At 40.8% G+C, this 24,994-nt stretch overlaps 1 protein-coding gene across 1 annotated transcript; it reads left to right on the top strand.

Annotated features, from left to right (window-relative positions):
• The first annotated feature begins 128 nt into the window (after nt 1-128).
• On the top strand, nt 129-6,352 carry ddx1 (DEAD (Asp-Glu-Ala-Asp) box helicase 1). Its single transcript, XM_068708816.1, has 26 exons — nt 129-198; nt 321-372; nt 489-552; nt 642-671; nt 783-879; nt 1,029-1,076; nt 1,172-1,255; nt 1,404-1,487; nt 1,602-1,678; nt 1,777-1,849; nt 1,959-2,035; nt 2,125-2,239; nt 2,522-2,660; nt 2,896-2,956; nt 3,097-3,195; nt 3,316-3,405; nt 3,585-3,773; nt 3,906-3,957; nt 4,140-4,286; nt 4,392-4,483; nt 4,567-4,639; nt 4,774-4,846; nt 5,050-5,092; nt 5,180-5,275; nt 5,411-5,531; nt 5,684-6,352. The coding sequence occupies exons 1-26, from the start codon at nt 183-185 to the stop codon at nt 5,812-5,814; spliced, it is 2,223 nt and encodes a 740-aa protein (XP_068564917.1). The 5' UTR covers nt 129-182; the 3' UTR covers nt 5,815-6,352.
• Nucleotides 6,353-24,994: the final 18,642 nt, after the last annotated feature.

A 24,994-nucleotide genomic window follows, 5' to 3' on the forward strand; every position in this document is an offset into this window, starting at 1 on the left:
GCTTATGTAGCTCACCCCAAAAAGCAATGCGTGTAGTAAAATATTTAACCTATATTACGAACTCGTTCCTTAACCGGAACCAATGACACAAGGCTGCTCGGCTAGTCCACTAAATGAGTTGCACCGAGCCGACAATTCTGAACACGTTACATCCGGTGAAATTGCACCTCGCAGGAGCAATAATGGCAGCGTTTTCTGGTAAGAGTATATATGAACTTCATGATGTTGACGCTGCATTCGTATTTCACTTCGACTCCAAACAGCTTTTAAAAGCTACGTGGACGTACGAACTTATTTAAAATATGTCTTTTGTCCAACAGAAATGGGCGTTATGCCTGAAATCGCGCAGGCTGTGGAGGAGCTGGACTGGCTGTAAGTCCCTCTACAAACCTCAGAGAAAACCATGTCCATATTGTCATGTATGTCCATATTGCTGTTGCCTGTTACAGTTGACAATGAACTGATCTATTTCAACCGTTGGATTTCAGTCTACCTACTGACATCCAGGCAGAGTCTATCCCCCTTATTCTCGGTGGAGGAGATGTACTCATGGTAGGTTTCCCTTTTTTCTTTCTGGTTGTCTCAGACAGAAAGTTTGTGCACAGCAAGTTTTACATCTATTTTTCCTTCTTTTTTTTTAGGCAGCAGAGACTGGTAGCGGTAAAACAGGGGTAAGTACATGACAGCCACTCTGTTTAAAATGCTGCTGTACCTCTGCAGTTTGCATTAAGAGCATCAGGCCAAGTGACATACTAAAGAATAAGTGTAATCCTTGTCCTCAGGCCTTCAGTATCCCAGTGATCCAGGTCGTGTATGAGACCCTGAAGGATCAGCAGGAGGGCAAGAGGGGCAAAGCCTCCATCAAGACTGGAGGAGCTAGTGAGCCCACTTTAATATCTGTGTGTTTGATAGTCCCGCTAAAACGTGGTCATAACATTGTACAGAGCTCTGGTCTAATAATACAAACTATTATGTGAAAGCAGTGGTTTGTGCTCTGCAGATGGTTAACCTACTCTGTTGTTGTTCAGTTTTCAACAGTTGGCAGATGAACCCTTATGACCGCAGTGCAGCCTTTGGTAAGAGGATAAAGATAAGCATGTAATGCCACATTCCAGTTTTGTTCTCCATCACCTCTCCTCATTGTCACTTCTTCTTTTTTTTGTCTCTACAGCGATTGGTGCAGATGGTCTGTGCTGCCAGAGCAGGGAGTTTAAAGAGTGGCACGGCTGTCGCTCTACTAAAGGGGTCACCAAAGGTGTGTAATGCACACTAGTACCTCAATACAATATAAAGGATTTCAAGACAACATACATGCTTTTCACAGGGAGCCAAATATTTCTTTGATAGACTTGCAAAGGAAAGGATCATTTTATGCAATTGTTTATTTGTCTTTGCGTGTCCAGGGAAGTACTACTATGAGGTGACCTGCCATGACCAGGGTTTGTGTCGCATCGGCTGGTCCACCAGCCAGGCAGCCCTGGACTTGGGTACGCTCCACTTCGCAATCTCCGTGCTGTAGATTAGAACATACAACAGCTAACATAAACGGTCTAAAGAGGAAAAACAACCTAATTCTCAGAAACTCTTTTCTTTCTTTCCAGGCACTGATAAGTATGGTTTTGGTTTTGGTGGGACTGGGAAGAAATCCAACAACAAGCAGTTTGACAGCTATGGAGAGGTGACACTTAATCAGGGAATATTTATATATATATGTAAACGATTGTGAGGATCATTTTTCAAACATGTTTTTCTCTTTGTTATCTGGCCTCTTTGCAGGAGTTTACCATGCATGACACTATTGGATGCTACTTGGACCTAGACAAGGGCCAGATTTCCTTCTCTAAAAATGGTGCTGTCTCACTCTCATTATTATGGTTATGTAAAACATCTGAGCTCGGTGTTAAATGGCAACATTACTCATGTTCCTTGTCCCCCGTCTCTCTGTTTTCTACTTTCAGGCAATGACCTGGGTGTGGCTTTTGAGATACCACAAAATGTGCAGACTCAGCCCTTCTTTGCCTCCTGTGTGCTCAAGGTACCACATCAAAAATAACGGTAGAAAACAAACAAACGGGTGTCAGATTTGTACCGTACAAATGTCTCTTTTCCTGATCGGTTTGCCAGAATGCGGAGCTGAAGTTCAACTTTGGAGGAGAAGACTTTAAAAATGCCCCTAGGAGTGGGTTCGTTGCTTTGGATCAGGCCTCAGAGGGCCACACAGTCAAATCTTCTCAAGCAGGTGTGTGGATGCAACCTCATTTCAGGTGCAGCAAGAAAACAAACCAGATGTGATCGTGTGATATATGTGTATATATATATGTCATACACTTACATAGAACCAGAGATACTTTTATGTCAGTCCAGGTAATGCTTTAGTTCTTCTCACAATATTTTCCAAGCTACTAAAGTTACAAGTTACATTGTTACCATTGCTGACACACCTATGCATCGCTCACCACTAAGACCGTGTCACTGGTGTATTCCAACGTGGAACAACTGTCTTCGCTCTGTGTTGGTGCAGGCAGTGCCAAAGTGAGTCAGGCGAAAGCGTCGTCCAACGCCCCCAAAGCACTGATCCTGGAGCCGTCGAAAGAATTGGCCGAACAAACCCTCAACAATGTCAAGCAGTGTGGAAAATACGTGGACAACCCCAAACTCAGGTACGACTCCACAGAGCCGGTGTCGACGTTGGTCGGCACGAATATAGGGAAACGGTGAATTGTGCAGAAAATCCACATTTAGGTACTTTTGAAAACCTGCGACACCGAGCCACATCAACATCCACCCTGCAGTGAAGTCGTTGCATTGCATCCTTTTTGTAATTCTTGTTTTATACCAGAAGATGGAGCCAGGGCTTCATCGTTGACGTTGACGTGGGTATATTTGTCTCTACAGGAACCTGCTGGTGATTGGTGGCGTGGCTGCCAAAGACCAGCTGGCTGCTCTGGAACAGGGGGTAGGTGACATGTACCGCCTCCAAACAAACATTTAATATTTAAAAACAGAGTTTGAACAGTTTTAAATAACAGACGTCATTACTTTGCCATGTTCTCCTCTCCTGTCTGTTGCTTTTTTTTTTTGTCATCTTATAATTAGATTGACATTGTGGTGGGAACACCAGGAAGACTGGACGACCTCATATCCACTGGGAAGCTCAGTCTGTCCCAAGTCCGCTTCCTAGTCCTGGATGAGTGTGTATGTACAACACATCAAGAGTATTTCCCGGTCCTACAAAGTACGAATACTGTCGTGAGTGCTTTCTATAACAGTCCCTGAAGTCCCTCACCACCTGGATCTGTTCTCTGTGTCCCTCAGGACGGCCTACTGTCCGCAGGCTACACAGACTTTATCAACAGGGTCCATAACCAAATCCCTCAGGTCACTTCTGACGGCAAAAGACTGCAGGTAAAATGCGCGTGTGACAATAAATGAAATGTCGGCACTAAACAACACCCTCAGATGAAAGTCAATGCAGTCGTGGTGCAAAGATAAAATATGTTTTATTGCCATAAGACAGGGGGGGGAAGTCCATTTGAACTATGTCAGTTCTGTCCATGTGCATCACTTGATGTCCTCTCTTCCAGGTGATCGTGTGTTCAGCCACGCTGCACTCGTTTGACGTGAAGAAGCTGTCTGAGCGTATCATGCACTTTCCCACTTGGGTGGACCTGAAGGGGGAGGACTCTGTCCCCGAGAGTGTCCACCACGTTGTAGTGCCTGTCAATCCGAAGAACGATCGCCTCTGGGAGCGCCTCGGCAAGAACCACATCCGGGTGAGTCCCTCGCGTTGTCCCGGAGACATTCAAGATTCAACAAATTTTTTTTAAGCTCGCACGTTGTTGTTTCTCTCCATTTTAGATTAATGTGCTGACAAAGCTTTTCTCCTTTCGATTTGTTTTGGATAGACCGATGAAGTCCACGCCAAAGATAACACCAGACCAGGAGCCAATTCTGCAGGTGAGAGCAGAAAGGAAGCACAGTTTGGACCGTCCCTCGAGTGTGATGTGTTTAACATGGTCCCATGTGTCAATGTTCGTCACATGAACGACCACACGGATGTAGTTTAGTCATTTCCTTTCAGGAGTCGTGATTGTGAAACAACAAAAAGTGTACGTGTGCGTTTTTTTTTTTTTTTTTAGAAATGTGGTCGGAAGCCATCAAGATGCTGAAGGGCGAGTACACGGTGAGGGCCATCAAAGAGCACAAGATGGACCAGGCCATCATCTTCTGCCGCACCAAGATCGACTGTGACAACATGGAGCAGTACTTCATCCAGCAAGGAGGAGGTAGGAGGCATTACCGGACACACGTTCACTCTTCTAAGTAATGATGACGTAATCCATGTTTGACTCCATGTCAAAGTATAATTGGTGTCTTTTTTTTTTGTTTAGGTCCAGACAGTAAAAGCCACCAGCTCTCCTGTGTCTGTCTGCATGGGGATCGTAAGCCGAACGAGAGGAAAACTAACTTGGAGCGCTTCAAGGTAAAAGGACATGAACTTATTAATTGCCCTTTCTCGAATTACAACCAGTCTAGCGATGTTCGAAGATCTTCTTGCATTCTCAGAAAAAAGAAGTGAGGCTGTTGGTCTGCACAGACGTAGCTGCCAGAGGAATCGACGTCCACGGAGTTCCTTTTGGTAAATGTGTTCGGTTTACAACTTAGATTCTTACATACCTTTTCAAATGCTGATTAAATACAGTGTTCATTACAAAAGATTGCTTTGCTGTATGTTTTATATACAAGTCCACTTTCCATCTTGTTTTTCTCCAGTGATTAACGTCACCCTGCCAGACGAGAAGCAGAACTACGTCCATCGTATTGGAAGAGTTGGACGAGCCGAGAGGTAAGCGTGAACTTTCTTTGATTTGTGTGTCGAGGGAAAGTTGTATTTTCTTACATCACCACATGATTATGTTTTAATAATCAAAGTTCATCTAGATTGCAACTGTTACAGAATATATCTTAAAAATGTCTCATCGCAATATGACGGAAAAGACAGAATTATATTATTGACTTAAGAAATCTCATTTCCTTTTTAACTCGCAGAATGGGACTGGCCATCTCCTTGGTTGCAATGGAGAAGGAGAAGGTTGGGTGGATTATAGAAAATATGCTGTTAATTAATTTTGAGTATTTTACAAAAATAGGTCAAATAAAAATGTTTCTATTTGTGCAGGTGTGGTACCACGTTTGCGCGAACCGAGGCAGAGGCTGCTACAACACCCGGCTGAAGGAGGACGGAGGTTGCACCATCTGGTACAACGAGAAAGAGGTGAACAAAGACAAGGACTTAAATCAGGCTCACGCAGCAAGTAGAGTTTGCCACACATTTGAACTTCACACATATGACACTATAGGACATAACAAGTTCTACTTCTGTCCTTTTTTTTATTCCCTCTCACCACAGCTCCTGTCAGATGTCGAGGAGCATCTAAAGTGCACCATCACCCAGTGTGAGCCAGACATCAAAGTACCCGTCGATGATTTCGATGGAAAGGTCACCTATGGTCAGCGCAAGGCTTTGGGAGGTACGTGTGCTCTACAGGGACCCCTGTGTACGAGCATGTTGTAGTCACACTGGCATTGTGAATAGTAAACAATCTAGTACACATTTAGCTCATCAAAATATCTATAATTACCGTGTGTGTTGGCTGTTAATTCCCCTGTTGCTCTTGCCAAGGTGGTAACTACAAGGGCCACGTGGAAGCTCTGGCCCCGACGGTCCAGGAGCTGGCGACCCTCGAGAGAGAAGCCCAGTCTTCCTTCCTCCACCTGGGTTACATGCCGAACCAGCTTTTCAGAGCCTTCTGAACAGAACCCCCAACTAGCACAGCACTGTGGGCTGCACTGATACATAGAGAATAAAGGCAAATACATCGATTTTCACGTTGCACCAACAGGATACAAGTCTTTATGCAACCAAGCAGCAGTGTGCAGTTTTATCTCAAGGGTCTTTCCACCCAGACAAACATATAAACATAACTCATAAATGATTTACTGTACATAAAATGTATATTGTAAGGTGTCAAAATGCCAACTTGGCGTCTCATGCTAACGCTAATTCAGACCTAATTTGTTGGATTCTGTGTTTTTGTTTTCTGATTTTGTATGGTTAAATGACATTTAAGTTTCCTTAAGGAGTAATTGGCAAAAAAGTGTGTCTGGGTGTTTTCTGAAATAAATAGCCTGTTCAGTTTGAGTTAATTTTCTACAAAGGAAGGAAATATCTACATTAATTAGGAATGCCTCTTCTGGGCTTCACCAAATGGAGTACTGTTATATCCCAGTAGATCTGGACCTGTGACCAATGTCTGATAAATAATGAGAATAAACCGGCTAATATTTACAATGTATTGTTGTTGTTTTTTTCTGACCACCGTAGCTGATTGGTTCAGCTTTCTTGTCTATGAACATTAAAGTCAAGAGAAAAGGGGTTACTCTAAAGCTCTGTTCTGCCCTTTTTCTTAAAGAGGCACTGACTTTAAACAGAAGATACAGTCTTGTTTTCCTTTCATCGATATGTGCACCTTCATTTCATTTTGCGCAAACTAATCAGTACAGATATAGCTATTTGTTTATCATAAGCGCCATACAAGTTGAATTGCGCCTTTATTTTAACAGTGTCATAGTTTCCAAATTGTCAAATATTGTTGAAATTATGTGAAAATGTAGTCGTTTTTTTAGTTTTATTTAATAGAGTGATATAGGAAGACGCAATTTAGATATAGGTTTGGACCTTTTCTGGGAGGAAATTTTAGTAAAAACCTCTGAGTTTTAATTGAATACCCCTGAATTTAAGTTTGTGAAATAGTTATTTAATATAAGACAGCCGTGTTTTTGCTGATTTGTTTTAAAGGATGTATAAAATTCTGTATAAATCTGTTTTTGGTGGAAAAAAAGACATCGCTGATGTATTTCTATATTTCTGTTGTATTTTTGTAAAAATCCCGTTTTAATCGCTGGCACGCAGTTTTTTGATACTTTTATTTTAAAATCCCTGCGCGGATCGTTCTTCGTCACTTCCTGTCAAGGTTCCGGACCGAGTCTTCCCAATGTTTCTTCTTCTTCAGTTGAGAGACGTGAAACCTTACTTTGTACATGAAGACATCACATGGGATTAGTGCGAGTACTTAACAAAGAAGAAGAAGATCCGGCGATTGTTCAGCCTACATTTGGTACGCATTCACTCGTTTATTTCGTCCTATTTTGATCATGGTTGCGCTTTTCTCTAAACTGTATCATGGCTGATGGGGCTGTTTCATGTTGTGTGTACTAAACAATGATTATTTTCGTATATGAAATGTATACGGTCGAAAAAATCACATTTTGAGGGAGGAAGACTCTACTCTCAGGGTCTGAAGAGTAAAGTTAATACCTGCAAACTTGTCGCTTTTCGCCGTTTTCTATCAAAATATGTCATCCGCGTGAATCGTGTAGATCCGTAGAGTTTGTTTTCTGGGGGAGGGTCAACTGGCCAGTCAGCGTTTCTCAGATTGGAGTGAGACTAGAGGAAAGGTGCTGGGCCTGGATAAAGGTGGAGGTCTAAACAGACGTGAAGGGAGAACCGTACAGCTTCCCACTGTCCCAGTATTTTAAATAAATTGATAAGGCAGGGTATGCTAAATGCAGCCTCTGCTCCAAAAAGATAAACTACAGCAACAAGGGCTCACATGCTCTCTCATCACACTGTCCACTGTAATGACCACAGCCAGTGTACTTCCGGTCCCACGTGCAGTTGCTCCAAAGGGCCCTGAAGTAATGAGAGAGGCCCTATTTGTTAGGCCTCTGCTCAAAAATTGCATACCCATAGTAAAAAGAGTATGTCTCTGAAACCACAAGGTCTATTTGAATGATGTTGGTGTTATGATAAAGGGAACACTTGTGAGATTTGTACAGATGTGTAAATATCAGTATATATTGTTCTGATTAAGAGTAAATGAAGATGGCACACAGCACAAATTGAAAAGTTTCAGGTTCACGAAAAAAAAATAAAAAGCGCTTTCAGGATTATTATTTCTTTGTAAGCTGCTGGTCTAAAGCTGGTCTAAACCTCTCCCAAATCATAGCACAATATGTGAACAGTCTCTCTGCAAAGTTTGATTTTGATAAAGTGAAGCACAACAAAATTAGAGAGCTTTTAGTACAGCGAGTTCAGGTGAGGTCTCCAAAATGGTCATTTTGGCACCATGTCCATTTTAATTTTGTCATGTACCAAACTATATATATCACTTGTATATCACTAATGGTGTGCAATACATCCAAATACAGCAGTTTTGGCTTTATTTGAAGGCCAGAATCCTCTCTGAACCCTGTCTGTGTCTCTCTGCCGACTGGAGTTTTTGTTCGATTTCAGAGCCTCCCCCACTACGCAGTGCTGTATCTCAGCAACCCCTCTTTCGATGCGTTAGAGCCAATAGAGTTGAGCTATACCCACGAGGAAAAGATTGACAGCACTGTTAGCCAATCAGAATCAACAAGGCGCCATCTACCATGAAGCGTAGAATCCGATACACTAAAAGTAAACTCATCACCCCTGGTCTGAACGGCCCGCCTAAAGTTTCGGAATGATTTCAATGAGACACAGGATACACAAGGAACATATTCTGGGTCGAAATGCCGGCCGGAGAAATAAAAAAAAAAAATTTCGTCTAAAATTCAAAAGGTAAGTAGAATTTGCTTACCATAGAGCCATAAAGTGATTTGTGTTGCTGGTGTTTGTTGGCTCATATCTCGGTGACTCTTTTGTGGAGAGAAATGTGAAGGATATGTATGGAATCTGTGGATTGTCTGCTCGCTTTTTGTCGTCTTGGTTTGTTTGCTAGCACGTAGCTTCAATCGCTAGGTTCTGGAATGTGCTGGGTGAGCTCACTCCTGGCGAAATATGAATATGATATTTTGGTCATTCTTTTAGTTGGCTGTTTGAGTTGTGTTTAGAGCATGTAAAAATGGCTTACATATTATTGTAGCCCAAGCTCCGCTGTTTAATCTGATGTGCAACATCATTATATTTGTTCCTGATAAGTGCATTGTTAAACACTCTGTGCGCTAAACTTTCTAGAGAGTCCCCCAATTGGGGGACGCTCGGGCTAGAGAGGTGCCTGTACCTTCATTTCAGCGGGTTGCTAATGCAGAGGTGTGTATAGATTGCAGCTATTATTTTACTCTTGATAAACTACCTTAGCCAGAGTAAATTATAATTTTCATTTAAATAATTGAACTGGATTGAATGCATATTAATTGTAAGTAGAAGATAGGCCACAATTCTAACAGCTTTACAGTAACGGTAGAACTCCATAAATATTAAGCCATACAGTAACAGGATTCAATGAAGACTATCACTTTTTTTGTATTGGCGATGAGTCTTGCTACTCTTGCTGTCTTTGTTTTTATATGACTACACATCTTTAAAACAAGACCTCTGTCTCAATGGATTTTGTCTAAATAAAGGTTGATAATAATAATAATATTGATTGAAAAAAGCTAACTATACAGCTGTTCAACTACAGCTGAAATACTAATAACTGAATAATAAATTAGTGTTTTGCTTAAAGTAAATATTTTCTTCTCAGAGTACACCAGAATGCTACAATACAATTCTCCTGGGGGGAGCATGCCCCCACACACACCCCCCACAGGGTTTCAGGTGTATCACCTTTTTCACCTCCTATGAGTATTCAGTTAATCCATGGGTCTTCTATTTTGAAAGGGTGGGAGTAGGTGGGGGGAGCAGACGGAATCAGAATGTTTGACACACACACACACACACACACACACACACACACACAGGGTTTCGGGTGTGTCACCTTTTTCACCTCCTATGAGTATTCAGTTAATCCATGGGTCTTCTATTTTGAAAGGGTGGGAGTAGGGGGGGGGAGCAGACGGAATCAGAATGTTTGACACACACACACACACACACACACACACACACACACACACACACAATGCTGAATCAGCATTCCAACTATTGTTCTTCTATCTTTAACTCCAACCAACTTCTCCATTAGACTCCATGTTAATTCTGACTGCTAATGTCTCAAAGAAAGCAGACGGTACCAGTTTTCTATTTTGCTCTGTAGCTCACATTTTTGACGCAACAAACCTAAAAACTAAACTTATCTTTTTCATGGTATTTACATATTTTGGCAATCAGACTCCTGGAAAAGGAGGTAGGAGTGTTGTTCTGTCTCTCTTTCTCTCCCTTTCTCTTTGTCTGTCTGTCTCACTCTCTCTACCTGTCTAACTTTCTCTCTCGCTCACTCACTCACTCTCTCTTTGTCTGTCTACCTCTCTGTCTCACTCTCTACCTGTCTGTCTCTCTCTCTCTCCACCTGTCTCTCTGTCTCTGTTTGTCTCTCTCTCTCCGTCTGTCTGTGTGGTGGAAGAAAAACTATTCAATAGTACCGAGTGAGTCCAATAAACACTGAATACTGAAACAAGAAACATTGAGGAAAGAAGTTTGTCTAAAAAGTATTTATTCTCTGGCCAGAGAAGGCTCCACCGTCATACAGACTGCAGCGCAGTCTGCAGAGGATGAGCAAAGAGTTCAGTTTGTCTCCTACTCTTAAACATCTCCACACACAGTAGAGGGGAACCTCAGGTATTTACATTAGATACAATTGATCAACAGTTTCAAGCTCCCCATTGAACCCTCCAGTCATCCCCTTCATCTTCTGAGCCTTGTCACACAAAGACATGTGTCTTTATTACCCTTGCCTATCTCTGAGAATCTTCACACCTCAACATTCTCTGGTTAAACTGCAACCCCCATTTGGTTGCTCCCTCTTATCAAAGCAAAAGGCCTGAGATACTCCACATGGTCCTGTTACCACTCTCCTTACACAATCATATGTCACATGTATAATTTTGTTCGTGAGTAAGGCACATAAACTAAATCACAGCAGAAATGTACTAGCACAACTAAATTTTCTCTCACAATGTCTGTCTGTCTCTCTCTCTCCGTCTGTCTGTCTGTCTGTGTCTGTCTTTTTTTCTTTCTTTCTTTCTCTCTCACTCAGTCACTCAGGTCTCAGAGATTTTCACTTCTACTGCTATTACTGATACCACCAATACTACTATTGCTATTACTGCTACCACCAATACTACTAGTATTGCTACTGCTACTACCATTACTACTACTATTGCTATTGCTACTGCTATTACTGCTTCTACAAATACTACTACTAGTTCTACCACTACTACTACTACCTTTACTGTTATTACTTTGACAGTAAAATCGTTTAGCTTCAAGCTTTTCCTGCATTGTAATTCAGCTTTTAGCTTCTTTAGATAATGCGGTTTAACTTCCAACTCTGCCAGTTAGACATTTCTACTAGAAGGGTTTTCAGCAGTGCAGCTCAATGCTTTTGGCCTTCAACATTTTTCAGACAGCTAGTCTTTTTCAGCACTTTTCTGTGAGTAAATGCTTTTTCTAGTTATATTCTAATAAAAATCTAAGATTTTATGCCCTCACTGTTGTGTCAATTTTTCCCTGTGGTAATGTGACAACACTAGTATACACGCTAATGCATCAATAATTATAATTCAGTGATATGATATTCTGAAATGGGCCTTTCTGCAGATTGAGTACTTTTATTTTGGAATCTTAAAGAATATGTTCATGCTAATACTTTTGTACTTTTAGCTCATGAGATTTTTAAATGTAGGACCTTAACTTGTAACTTGTATTTCTACACTGTAGTATTACTATATCTGAATACTTCTTGCACCGCTTTTATACTCTGCTGTTGTGTCTATTTTTGGAGGGCATGAGTTAACACACTTTTCCAAATTGTTGCATTCAGGGTACCACTATACCACCGTCGTCCCATCGCTGATTGGGGGATGTCCAACTAAGATGCAGATATGCAGTGTGGGCAAGACATGTTGGAGGAACTCCTTGCTAAGCTAAAACCTGTCTTACGAGGTATGTAGCGAGCTGACATCACTACAGAACAGATCGTAATTGAATTGTACAAAGATTATAATCCATAAAATGTGGTTAATGTAACTCACTTTGAAGGATAGGGAGACTTTACTCTAATATTAACATGTAGTGTCCATGGGGTGAGATGAGAGTCCGAATTCCCTTTTACACAGTAGCTGTTTTTTCTTTTTTACACTGAACCAAATAACTCCAGCAAATAACGCAAGTTTGTGTCCAGGATGGGAGAGGTCAGCCACAATCGCACAAAACTCAAAGAGGTTTTAAAGATGTCAACACTAGAGACAGCTGATTAGACAGAGTCTGGTCCGGCTGCTTTGCAGAGCTTCTGTCACTTGAAAAGCCTGTTAATCTCCCGGTTTTGGACAGGCCCTGGCCCCTGCATCATATTGAAACTCAATGCAACCTCTGTTAACTTTAGCTGTAGCCCCTGTATATTAATGCTTGAGAAATCTCTTCACCTCATCTCTAAAGAAATGCTCGTCCCTTAATTGCAACTTTTTTTCGGCCATAGTATTTTAGTGTTTAGATAGAATGATCAATCGTCTAGCCAAGAAAATGTCGATATTGCCTTAATAATGTCATAATGAATACATTTAAATTGTGTATGACTCCAGGCGAAGATATATTGTTGATCATGTATCCTTTTTTTCCTCATGAACTAAATACAGGAAAGAAAGACATGGACGACAAAGAAGAATAGATCTTTGTAATGGACAACATGGACACCCGCAGTCTGGAAGACCACAAAAAGATGGATTCCAACAAAGTATGGCAGTGGCGTATTATGCATGGAAAGGAACATTCAAGGCGTGTAGAACCATTCCATCACAGCAATAGAATAGGATTGGATTTTAATGTAGCATCCAACACACAGAAAAAAATGGACTTACAATTAGTGACAAATGGTGTCATACTTGAAGTCTGTGACTTTGCTAAAATGATAAACAATGGTGAAGGGCATTTTATCACTAACATTCTGGAGAAAAATTTTGATCTTGGGTTGAAAGATGAGCAACAACTGACTGCTTTTACTGCTCAAATTCTGCACAAAGTCAAAGACCTGATCAGGAAACCTCCTACAGATAAAGAAGAAGTTTTTACTCTCTTTGACGCGTCATCAAAGCCAGAACGCAAAAGCAACAATGGACTGGACATGGCATCTGCAGAGCGTAAGACTGAAAGCTTTGTGGTGGAGATGGATGATGGTGAACATGGAGATGAATACACATGTTCACAAGCAGCATCCAAAGAATACATGAAGACGGAGAGTCTCTTGGAAGAGATGGAAGGAGCACACAGTGATGATAAGGATGAATTTAAGTGTTCAGGAGAAGTGTCAGCAGAAGAACTGAAGGAGGATGTTCCTCTCCCTAAGTTTCCTTATTGTGAAGAAATTGGTCTGAACCTTGATGTTGGGTTAAAACAAAGTCTAGATCCAGGTTTGTTGACAAAGGGCGTGATGTTAGAATTGGTACACTTCACCAAAATACTGACTGCATCCTACAAAGTTATTGTTCTGTGTGTGCTGGAGCACAATTTTGAACTTGATCTCAAGAGTCAACAGGAAAAAAATCAAATTTGGTTCAAGATATTACACCTACTAAAGAGAAGAGATGGACTTATCACCACTGGTAGTGGGATCAGCACGGAGTTTAAAAGTGAGCCGTTTTCCTTGCAGACAAACCCCTTCAAAGGATCCAGAGGCTCAGCACTGTCCAGTGTGGAAGTCCAGCAGACTCTGTTTAAGGAAGCGACTAAAAGAGGACAGTCTAAAGACATGGAGACAAACATAATCTCTCATCACACTGAATTGTGTACCACTCGAACGGCAGAGGGAGATCATTGTCAAACTTGTCCTCTATCAGAGTTTGATCTGGACTCCTACATTGGTAATGAGTGTGACAGAGAACAGGAGGAAATGGAAACGGAGAATTACTACACATGTCCTCTAGGAGAGTCTGATCTAGACTCAGAAGAACTCACAGACTCAGAAAACTGTGGCAATGAAGATAACTTACAAATCCCAAAACGAACAGAGAACAACATGTGGAAGATTCGTGCTAACCGTGTAAAACAAATCCTCTCTGCAACAGAGTTTGGTCCATTCACTGTGTCCAAGAAGTTTGGCCTTCAATTCAATGTTGGATTTGGTCCAAAGCAAAACTTCAGTGTTGACTCTCTTCCTGATTCTATTCTGCTTGAACTTGCTAAATTTGCCCTAGCAATGAATTCATCCCAACAGAATTTCATCATGGAGATTCTTGAGTACAACTTTGACATCAGCCTGGAGAGTGAACACCAGAGAAATATTTTCACAAGTGAAATTATGAATAAAGTAAGACAACTGAAAGATTGTGAAGATGCAGTTAAATTCTCAAAAGACGTCTTTAAACTTCATGGTCCCATACCATCAATAGATATGGCAACTCAGAGTGTGAGCAGTGCCAACTCTGAACTCAGCAGCATATCGAGGATGGAGGAGTGTGATGTCGCCTGTGGCACTAAAAAACATATTTCACAAGAGAGTGTGGATCTTTATCCCTTCTGCAAGGAAATTAGTCTGAAACTACATGTGAACTATACTCGACCAAATAAGAAACTGGATATCAACAAACTGACCTATGGAGCAATGACTGAAGTGACAAACTTTGCAGAAAAGTTGTGTGGAACATTTGAGCAGATTTGTGTTGACATCCTAAAACACAATTTGGATCTTGATTTGCAACGTGGAGATTCTGACCATGCCAGAAGTATTGTTGCACGAATTCCTGCTATATTGGATCAAAGGAAACTAACAACCTATGTAAAAGGCCACAAGAAAATCAATTGCTCAATAAATGGCTCCTCAACAAACGTGAAACTGTATTCCCAGAACAACCCAAATTCAGATGCAGCTAGTGCTGATTCACCCCAGGCTGCAATCATAGACCAAGATGTTAACAGTTCCCCTGACCTAGAACACCAAAATGAGTTTGAATTAAAGCTGTGGCAATTGCGGGCCAATCGTGTTCAGAAAATCCTCTCAAGACCTCATGAAGAACACTGTCCACTTTATTCTTACTCCAGATGCAAGAAATTAGGCATTGATTTTGATGTAGGATCTGGAGTAAAACAGAATCTTGGTCCAAAATTGCTAACCAATGGCATCATGGTTGAACTTCACACATTTGCCACAGCCCTACTATCAGCCCAAAGATATTTCATCACAGAGATACTGGAGTATAATTTCCATCTGAATTTCAACAATGAGCTGAATCGCAGTACCTTTACAAACACAATAATGTGGAAAATTAAATGTACGGAATCTTTACATAAAGATGGTGTTCGTCCAATAAAAAGGCAGTTTAAACTCCCTGACCCAAATTGCAGACCAAAACCAGGCCATTTTAGAGCGATGTATTGCCCCAAATGCGATCAAGTTAGAAATCTTAAGCATCGTCAGGATGACTCTGACTCTGGTCACATGCATCATCCTCGTCCACATATCATGACTGATGCAGGCTCTGCTGATGGAAACTGCACTGCACAAAATCCAACAACGGATCCGTCCTCTACCTTCTCAGCAATAGAGGAGATAATGGACAGCTACCCTCTCTGCAAGGAAATGGGTTTGAAGCTGTTTGTGGACAAAGACCAACCAAAAGATAAGCTTGACACGCATCTATTGACAAACAGGGTTATGGGGGAAGTGGCTAGTTTTGCCAAAAAATTGTGTGGAATAAAGCACAAGATCCTCAATGATATCCTTCAACACAACTTCGACATTGACATGCAGGGGCGAGATGTAAATCCTGCATTGCAGTGCCGCGGAGTGATGAAACAAAGTGATTGCTTGCTCTCCTGGCTCAATGAAGTGTTCGTTATTCAACGTTTGTCTCACAGACAAACTGGACATGTAAAACTGAAACGGGCAGCTGCCATGCATGGAAGTGAATTGAAGGAAACTATCAAAAAAAGAAAGCTGGCACTGCAGACACAGGAGAAAACGCCTAAGACAATTCCAGAGAACTACTTCACTTGTCCTCTAGGAGAGTCTGATGTAGACTCAGAAGAACTCACAGACTCAGAAAACTGTGGCAATGAAGATAACTTACGGATCCCACAACGTTCTCTGAGCTCAGACACCTCATCTAGTTTACCAACCCTAAACTCAAATCTGAACCCATGGTTTGCAAGCCAGCCTGATGAGAGAGGGCTTGGTGAAGATGAAGAGCAAACACAGTTTCCAAAAGATGCACCAACTGAATGTGATATTGAACAACAGGAAATGGGAACAGAGAACAACATGTGGAAGATGCGTGCTAACCGTGTAAAACAAATCCTCTCTGCAACAGAGTTCGGTCCATTCGCAATGTCCAAGAGGTTTGGCCTTCAATTCAACGTTGGATTTGGTCCAAAGCAAAACTTCAGTGTTGACTCTCTTCCTGATTCTATTCTGCTTGAACTTGCTAAATTTGCCCTAGCAATGAATTCATCCCAACAGAATTTCATTATGGAGATTCTTGAGTACAACTTTGACATCAGCCTGGAGAGTGAACACCAGAGAAATGTTTTCACAAGTGAAATTATGAATAGAGTAACACGACTGAAAGGTTGTGAAGATGCAGTCAAGTTCTCAAAAGAGGTCTTTGAACTTCATGGTCCCATACCATCAATAAGTATGGCAACTCAGAGTGTGAGCAGTGCCAACTCAGAACTCAGCAGCATATCGAGGATGGAGGAGTGTGATGTCGCCTGTGGGTTTCCTCCTCATTCACAGGCTGACACTAAGGAACATATTTCACAAGAGAGTGTGGATCTTTATCCCTTCTGCAAGGAAATTAGTCTGAAGCTACATGTGAACTATACTCGACCAATTAAGAAAATGGATATCAACAAACTGACCTATGGAGCAATGACTGAAGTGACAAACTTAGCAGAAAAGTTGTGTGGAACATTTGAGCAGATTTGTGTTGACATCCTAAAACACAATTTGGATCTTGATTTGCAACGTGGAGATTCTGACCATGCCAGAAGTATTGTTGCTCGAATTCCTGCTACGTTGGAACAAAGGAAACTAACAACATATTTTCAAAAGTTCAAGAAAAACTATTACTCAATAAATGACTCTTCAACAAACGTGAAACTGGATTCCCAGAACAACCCAAATTCAGATGCAGCTAGTGCTGATTCACCCCAAGCTGCAATCATAGACCAAGATGTTAACAGTTCCCCTGACATAGAACACCAAAATGAGTTTGAATTAAAGCTTTGGCAATTGCGGGCCAATTGTGTTCAGCAAATCCTCTCAAGACCACATGAAGAACACTGTCCACTTTATTCTTACTCCAGATGCAAGAAATTAGGCATTGATTTTGATGTAGGATCTGGAATGAAACAGAATCTTGATCCCAAATTACTAACCAATGGCATCATGGTTGAAATTGGTACATTTGCCACAGCCCTGCTATCAGCCCAAAAGCATTTCATCACAGAGGTACTGGAGTATAATTTCCATCTGAATTTCAACAATGAGCTGAATCGTAGTGCCTTTACAGAGACAACAATGGCGAAAATGAGAAGTAGGAAATTGTTACAGAAATCTGTTGCTCCTCAAATGAAAAGGCAGTTTAAACTCCCTGACACAAGGTGCATACCAGAACCAGGCCATTTGAGAGCGATATATTGCCCCAAATGCTATCAAGTTAGAAATCTTAAGCATCGTCAGGATGACTCTGACTCTGGTCACATGCATCATCCTTGTCCACGTACTATGACTGACGCAGGCTTTGCTGATGGAAACTGCACTGCACAAGAACCAGCAAAGGATCCGTCCTCTACCTTCTCAGCAATAGAGGAGATGATAATGGACAGCTACCCTCTCTGCAAGGAAATAGGTTTGAACCTGTGTGTGGACAAAGACCAACCAAAAGATAAGCTTGACACGCATGTATTGACAAATGGGGTTATGGGGGAAGTGGTTAATTTTGCCAAAGAATTGTGTGGAATAAAAAGCAAGATCCTTAATGATATCCTTCAACACAACTTCAACATTGTGCAACGTCAAGATGTAAATCCTGCATTGCAGTTCCGCAGAGTGAGGAGAAACAGTGATTGCTTGCTCTCCTGGCTCAATGAAGTATTTGTTCAACTTTCGTCTAAGAAACAATATCGAAGTGTAAGGAAAATGGAATGGGCTGCCATGCATAGAAGTGAATTGAAGGAAACTATCAAAAAAAGAAAGCTGGCACTGCAAACACAGGAGAAAACGCCTAAGACAATTCCAGAGAACTACTACACTTGTCCTCTAGGAGAGTCTGATCTAGACTCAGAAGAACTCACAGATTCAGAAAACTCTAGCAATGAAGATAACTTACGGATCCCAAAACATTCTCTGAGCTCAGACACCTCATCTAGTTTACCAACTGTAAACTCAAATCTGAAACCACGGTTTGCAAGCCAGCCTGATGAAAGAGGACTTGGTGGAGGTGAAGAGCAAACACAGACTCTAAAAGAAACACCAAATGAAAATGACATGGAAGAAGAGGAAATGGGAACAGAGAACAACATGTGGAAGATGCGTGCTAACCGTGTAAAACAAATCCTCTCTGCAACAGAGTTCGGTCCATTCAATAGGTCCAAGCAGTTTGGCCTTCAGTTCAACGTTGGATTTGGTCCAAAGCGAAACTTCAGTGTTGACGCTTTGACTGATTCTGTTCTGCTTGAAATTGCTAAATTTGCCCTAGCAATGAATTCATCCCAACAGAATTTCATCATGGAGATTCTTGAGTACAACTTTGACATCAGCCTGGAGAGTGAATACCAGAGAAATATGTTCACAAGTGAAATTATGAATAGAGTAAGACGACTGAAAGATTGTGAAGATGCAGTCAAGTTCTCAAAAGAGGTCTTTGAACTTCATGGTCCCATACCATCAATAAGTATGGCAACTCAGAGTATGGGCAGTGCCAACTCAGAACTCAACAGCATATCGAAGATGGAGGAGTGTGATGTCGCCTGCGGGTTTCCTCCTCATTCACAGTCTGACACTAAGGAACATATTTCACAAGAGAGTGTGGATCTTTATCCCTTCTGCAAGGAAATTAGTCTGAAACTACATGTGAACAATACTCGACCAAATAAGAAACTGGATATCAACAAACTGACCTATGGAGCAATGACTGAAGTGACCAACTTTGCAGAAAAGTTGTGTGGAACATTTGAGCAGATTTGTGTTGACATCCTAAAACACAATTTGGATCTTGATTTGCAACGTGGAGATTCTGACCATGCCAGAAGTATTGTTGCACGAATTCCTGCTATACCGGTGAAAAGGAATCTTATAAACCCTATAACCTTTTCAGGCTTTTTATGCTACAAGAAGCAAAGCTCAACAAATGTGAAACTGGATTCCCAGATCAACCCAAATTCAGATGCAGCTAGTGCTGATTCACCCCAGGCTGCAATCATAGACCAAGACGTAGGCAGTTCCCTTGACATAGAACACCAAAATGAGCTCAAGTTACAGCTGTGGCAATTGCGGGCCAATCATATTCAGAAAATTCTCTCAAGACCACATGAAGAACACTGTCCACTTTATTCTTACTCCAGATGCAAGAAATTAGGCATCGATTTTGATGTAGGATCTGGAGTAAAACAGAATCTTGATCCCAAATTGCTAACCAATGGCATCATGGTTGAACTTGGTACATTTGCCACAGACCTACTATCAGCCCAAAGATATTTCATCACAGAGATACTGGAGTATAATTTCCATCTGAATTTCCACAATGAGCTGAATCGCAGTGCCTTTACAAAGACAACTATGGACCAAATTAGAAAAATTAATACCATAAGAAAAAACAGAATTCCTCGAATGAAAATGCAGTTTGAACTCCCTGACCAAAATTGCAGACCAGAACCAAGCCTTTGGAGAGTGATATGTTGCCCCAAATGCGATCAAGTCAGAAATCATAAGCATCGTCAGGATGACTCTGGTCACATGCATCATCCTTGTCCACGTACCATGACTGATACAGGCTCTGCTGATGGAAACTGCACTGCACAAGAACCAGCAAAGGATCCGTCCTCTACCTTCTCAGTAATAGAGGAGATGATAATGGACAGCTACCCTCTCTGCAAGGAAATAGGTTTGAACCTGTGTGTGGACAAAGACCAACCAAAAGATAAGCTTGACCCGCATGTATTGACACATGGGGTTATGGGTGAACTGACTTGTTTTGCCAAAAGATTGTGTGGAACAAGACTCAAGACCATTAATGATATCCTTCAACATAACTTCAACACTGGCATGCAGGTGCAAGAAGTAAGTACCGTATTGCCATCCAACACACGGATGAAACAAAAAGATGGCCTTCTTACCTGGCTCAATGAAGTATTTGTCATTCAACCATTACCTAGCAGTCAATCTAAAATTGTAAGTAAAGAGAAACCGACAGCGGCTTTGCATGGAAGTGAAGTGATGGAAAGTATCAAAAAAAGAAAGCTGGCACTGCAAACAAAAGTGAAAATAGACACACCGGTAAGTGTATTGAAAAAAACAGAGAAAATTGATCGGAATCAAGTATCGGTAAGCCGTTATCCCATTTGCTTAGAGATGGGTTTGGATCTAGACGTGACCTCTAAATCAAGAGAGAAAGAAAAACTGGACTTGGAGCAATTGACGAGAGCTGTAGTGTTTGAGATATATAAATTTGCAAAAGCAAAACCAGGATACTATTTTCCACACATTGTCTATGACATCCTTGACTATAATTTTGATATTAGCTCACAACATCACAGGAGCTGGGAATTTTCAATAGCTACTGCATCCAAAGTCAACTCCATCATCAAGGAGTATCGTAAATATCGAAAAGACCCAGACGTGGTCTTCAAACTGCCATTTGTGTTTGCTAAAAATAAATGTGACTGGCATTCCAGCAAAGCACCTGGCAAGAAAACAAACCAGGGTAATTTTGTGCGACAAATGAGATACCATTCAGATGAACGTCTTGTGCATTTTCTCGATGGTGCTAAAATTAACGAGAAAACTCTGCTCCATAATGAGAGCTCTGAGTTCCCAACAGATCTGGGGAAGGATCTAGTAGATGTAGGTTGTGGCAGTCCTCTTCAGGGAAACCTACAGATAAAAGAGGAGAAATATGATCCACGTTATGGCAATATGTATCCAGAATCAGACACGGAGAAACAATGTTGTCCACTTTATGATGATGTCAAAACAGAGTCGCACACTGCCGAAGACGAGTACATAGTCCCAGGTGAACCGACAGGACCCTTTGGATATACATTTCTCAAATCAGAAAATGAGAATCTTCCGTGTTTGCTGGCTGAACCACACGGATCTGCTGTATGTCCAAACACTGTGAGTACCATAAAAACTGAATGGGACACTGAGGTTGTGTATTTAGTCCCTGAGTTCCCAACAGATCTGGGAAAGGATCTAGTGGATGTAGATTGTGGCAGTCCTCTTCAGGGAAACCTACAGATAAAAGAAGAGAAATATGATCCACGTTATGGCAATATGAATCCAGAACCAGACACGGAGAAACAATGTTGTCCACTTTATGATGATGTCAAAACAGAGTCGCACACTGCCGAAGATGAGTACATAGTCCCAGGTGAACCGACAGGACCCCTTGGATATACATTTCTCAAATCAGAAAATGAGAATCTTCAGTGTTTGCCGGCTGAACCACACGGATCTGCTGTATGTCCAAACACTGCGAGTACTATAAAAACTGAATGGGACACTGAGGTTGTGTATTTAGTCCCAGTTGAAGCAGCAGGGGGCCTGGGATACTCAATGGGAACCACAGGTCAGGACAATGAGAGCCCATTGATCAAAGAAGAGCAAGCAAATGTGCCAGTTGACGAACACAGTTATGGAGTTCACAAAAATGAAGTGGACATCTAACAGGAACGAGTTCCTTAATGTTCTATATTAGAGTTGACACAAGACAGAGGTTTGTTTTACACTAAACAGATGCTGTTTGCTGCCTTCATTGCTATGAAAATGTATATCTTGTTGAAGGAGAATGTAGATGACTTATTTCAGTTCTGCAGGAATGCATACTTTTGAAATGTTCACTGGTAAACCTTCCTCAAAAAGATGGATCTGACTAAAATGTTTCAGTGTCAGTATTCATGGCTTGACGTTTTGTTTTAAAATGTTTGTTTTGTGCCACACTTGGACATTTAAGCTTTTTTTGTCTTCCCTTTTCCTCTGTGGTGAGCCTTGGTCATTTGGAATTTGTATGAGGGTATGTTGACACTGAACTTTACTTGATGGATAGCAGATTATTGTTTTGCATTGTTTGTTGTTATTTCAGTTATTTTTCTTTACTTGTTCTACCACATCATATGGTACTCGTGCCTTTTCTGACTCCATACCTGCTTAGTCATTTAATTCTATTATGTTTTTGTTTTTTTCAAATGGAAAAAATCCTCTGTGGATTTCTGTAAATTACTAAAACTGTCAAGAAGCTGTGATGTAAATCTGTCAGTGATAAAGGATAATTACCTGGACCATAATGCATTATTATAGTGGTCATTTCTGTTCATGTACATTTTTATAAAAACAACTTTGAAAGCATCCTGACTACCTCTGTGTGGTCTTTTCAACTACTATGAACGTGTACCGTATAGATTTGTGGATCATGATTATTTGCTTGGTTTGGTATTTAACATTTTGTTGGAATGCTGATTCAGCTGCATTCAAACTATTTTTTCTTTGAATCTTTCTTCAACTTTTGACTATCTTTTTAGACCTTTTCTGACTTTATAATGGATGTGTATTGTGCAGCTCAGAGCGCGTGAGGCTATCGCTAGAGTGTAGAGGAGAAAAATATTTAATATTTGCCACCAATCCCACAATTTTCACTCTTCATCCATCATTATTGGACAACATGTAGCTAATCTTGTCCTGGTCGCAGACATATTACTATGGAATCCAACAGACTTACACATTTGGCAACAGCAGCCTGAAAGTCCAACTATCTGCTCCATAGAGACCCATGTTAATTCTGACTCTAAAAAGATCTTGCACAGAAAACCTTCCCCCATTTCTAGATTTCCACAAAAGCCACATTTGTTACATTACAGACACAATTGTCACATTATCTGTTCATCAAGTCATCCTTCTGTTCTTCTGTCTGATATCAACGCAATAGGAGCTAGGATTTTTTTAGTTTTGAAAAGTAGTTTGACGGATGCACCTCAGCTTTAACTTTGTAAATCTGGTGCAACTGTGTAGTCTTTTTGAAGTTACATCGCTGTGGCAACCTTTGATGCTGGCAGGCACACAGGTGATTGATATAAGCTAATTAGTGCAGTTCGACACACAAGGTACTAATTGAAACCCATATTTTGGAGCAGGAAATGGCATTTATTGGGAAGAGGTGTCATGAAAAAATGTTAAAGGCCAAAAATATTGAACTACACTGATGAAATACCTATTTGAAATGTATAACTGGCAGAGTTGGAAGCTAGACTGCATTATCTAAAGAAGCTAATAGCTGAATAGTAGTAGTAGTAGTAGTAGTAGTAGTAGTAGTAGTAGTAGTCGTCTTCTCCTCAGTATTAGTAAGAGCATTACGTATCTGAGCGAAAAACCTTGTTCTGAGCTCCATGTTAATATATGTACTAACTGTACTAACATAATACATGTTTGTACAGTTAATCCATGGGGCTTTTATTTTGAAAGAGGGGGAGAGGAGACAGAATCAGAATGTTTCACACACACACACACACACAATGCTGATTCAGCATTCCAACTATTGTTCCTCTAATCTTTATTCTTGACGTGAACTCAAACCAACTGCTCCATTAGACTCCATGTTAAATCTGACTGCTAATGTCTCAAAGAAAGCAGACGGTACCAGTTTTCTATTTTGCTCTGTAGCTCACATTTTTAACACCACAAACCTAAAAACTAGATCACCGCATTCGGCAGAGTCTCCTCTTTCTTATGATTAATAAGAGGAGACTCTTCAAAATTCAAATAATTGAACTGGATTGAATGCATATTAATTGCAAATAGAAGATAGGCCACAATTCTAACAGCTTTACAGTAACAGTGGAAGTCCAATAATAAGCCATACAGTAATGGTAGAAGTCCATTATTATTAAGCCATACAGTAACGGTAGAAGTCTATTATTATTAAGCCATACAGTAACGGTAGAAGTCCATTAATATTAAGCCATACAGTAACGGTAGAAGTCCATTAATATTAAGCCATACAGTAATGGTAGAAGTCCATTATTATTAAGCCATACAGTAACAGGATTCAATGAAAATTATCACTTTTTTTTGTATAGGCGATGAGTCTCGCTACTCTTGCTATCTTTGTTTTTATATGACTAAACATTTTGAAAACGAGACCTCTCTCTCAATGGATTTTGTTTAAATAAAGGTTGATAATAATACTGATTGGAAAAAAAAGAGCTAACTATACAGCTGTTCAACTACAGCTGAAATACTAATAACTGAATAATACATTTGTTTTTTGCTTGAAGTAAATATTGTCTTAACAGCCCCATCCCCAACTGTCCCCACAGTTGGGGATGGGGGTTTCGGGTATGAGTTAATCCATGCGGCTTTTATTTTGAAAGGGTGGGGGAGAGAGGGGGAGAGAAGACGGAATCAGAATTTTTGACACACACACACACACACACACACACACACACACAATGCTGAATCAGCATTCCAACTATTGTTCTTCTATCTTTAACTCCAACCAACTTCTCCATTAGACTCCATGTTAATTCTGACTGCTAATGTCTCAAAGAAAGCAAACGGTACCAGTTTTCTATTTTGCTCTGTAGCTCACATTTTTGACGCAACAAACCTAAAAACTAAACTTATCTTTTTCATGGTATTTACATATTTTGGCAATCAGACTCCTAGAAAAGGAGGTAGAAGTGTTGATCTTAATCACTGTTTACTGTAACGTTTCTTAATTAGTCTGCCTCTCCAACCAGGTGCTTCCTCACCATGGCAACCAGTGGCACGCACACACACTCGCTGTCTGTCTGTTTGTCTCTCTC

Source organism: Cebidichthys violaceus, unplaced genomic scaffold (assembly GCF_023349555.1).
Source record: "Cebidichthys violaceus isolate CVI_PGR_0920_01 unplaced genomic scaffold, fCebVio1.0.p SCAF_14, whole genome shotgun sequence".
In the NCBI taxonomy this organism is placed as follows: domain Eukaryota; kingdom Metazoa; phylum Chordata; class Actinopteri; order Perciformes; family Stichaeidae; genus Cebidichthys; species Cebidichthys violaceus.

Coding starts and splice junctions, on each gene's coding strand:
- ddx1 (XM_068708816.1), top strand. Junction 1,679..1,776: donor AGTTTGACAGCTATGGAGAG/GTGACACTTAAT, acceptor GCCTCTTTGCAG/GAGTTTACCATGCATGACAC. Junction 1,850..1,958: donor GATTTCCTTCTCTAAAAATG/GTGCTGTCTCAC, acceptor TTCTACTTTCAG/GCAATGACCTGGGTGTGGCT.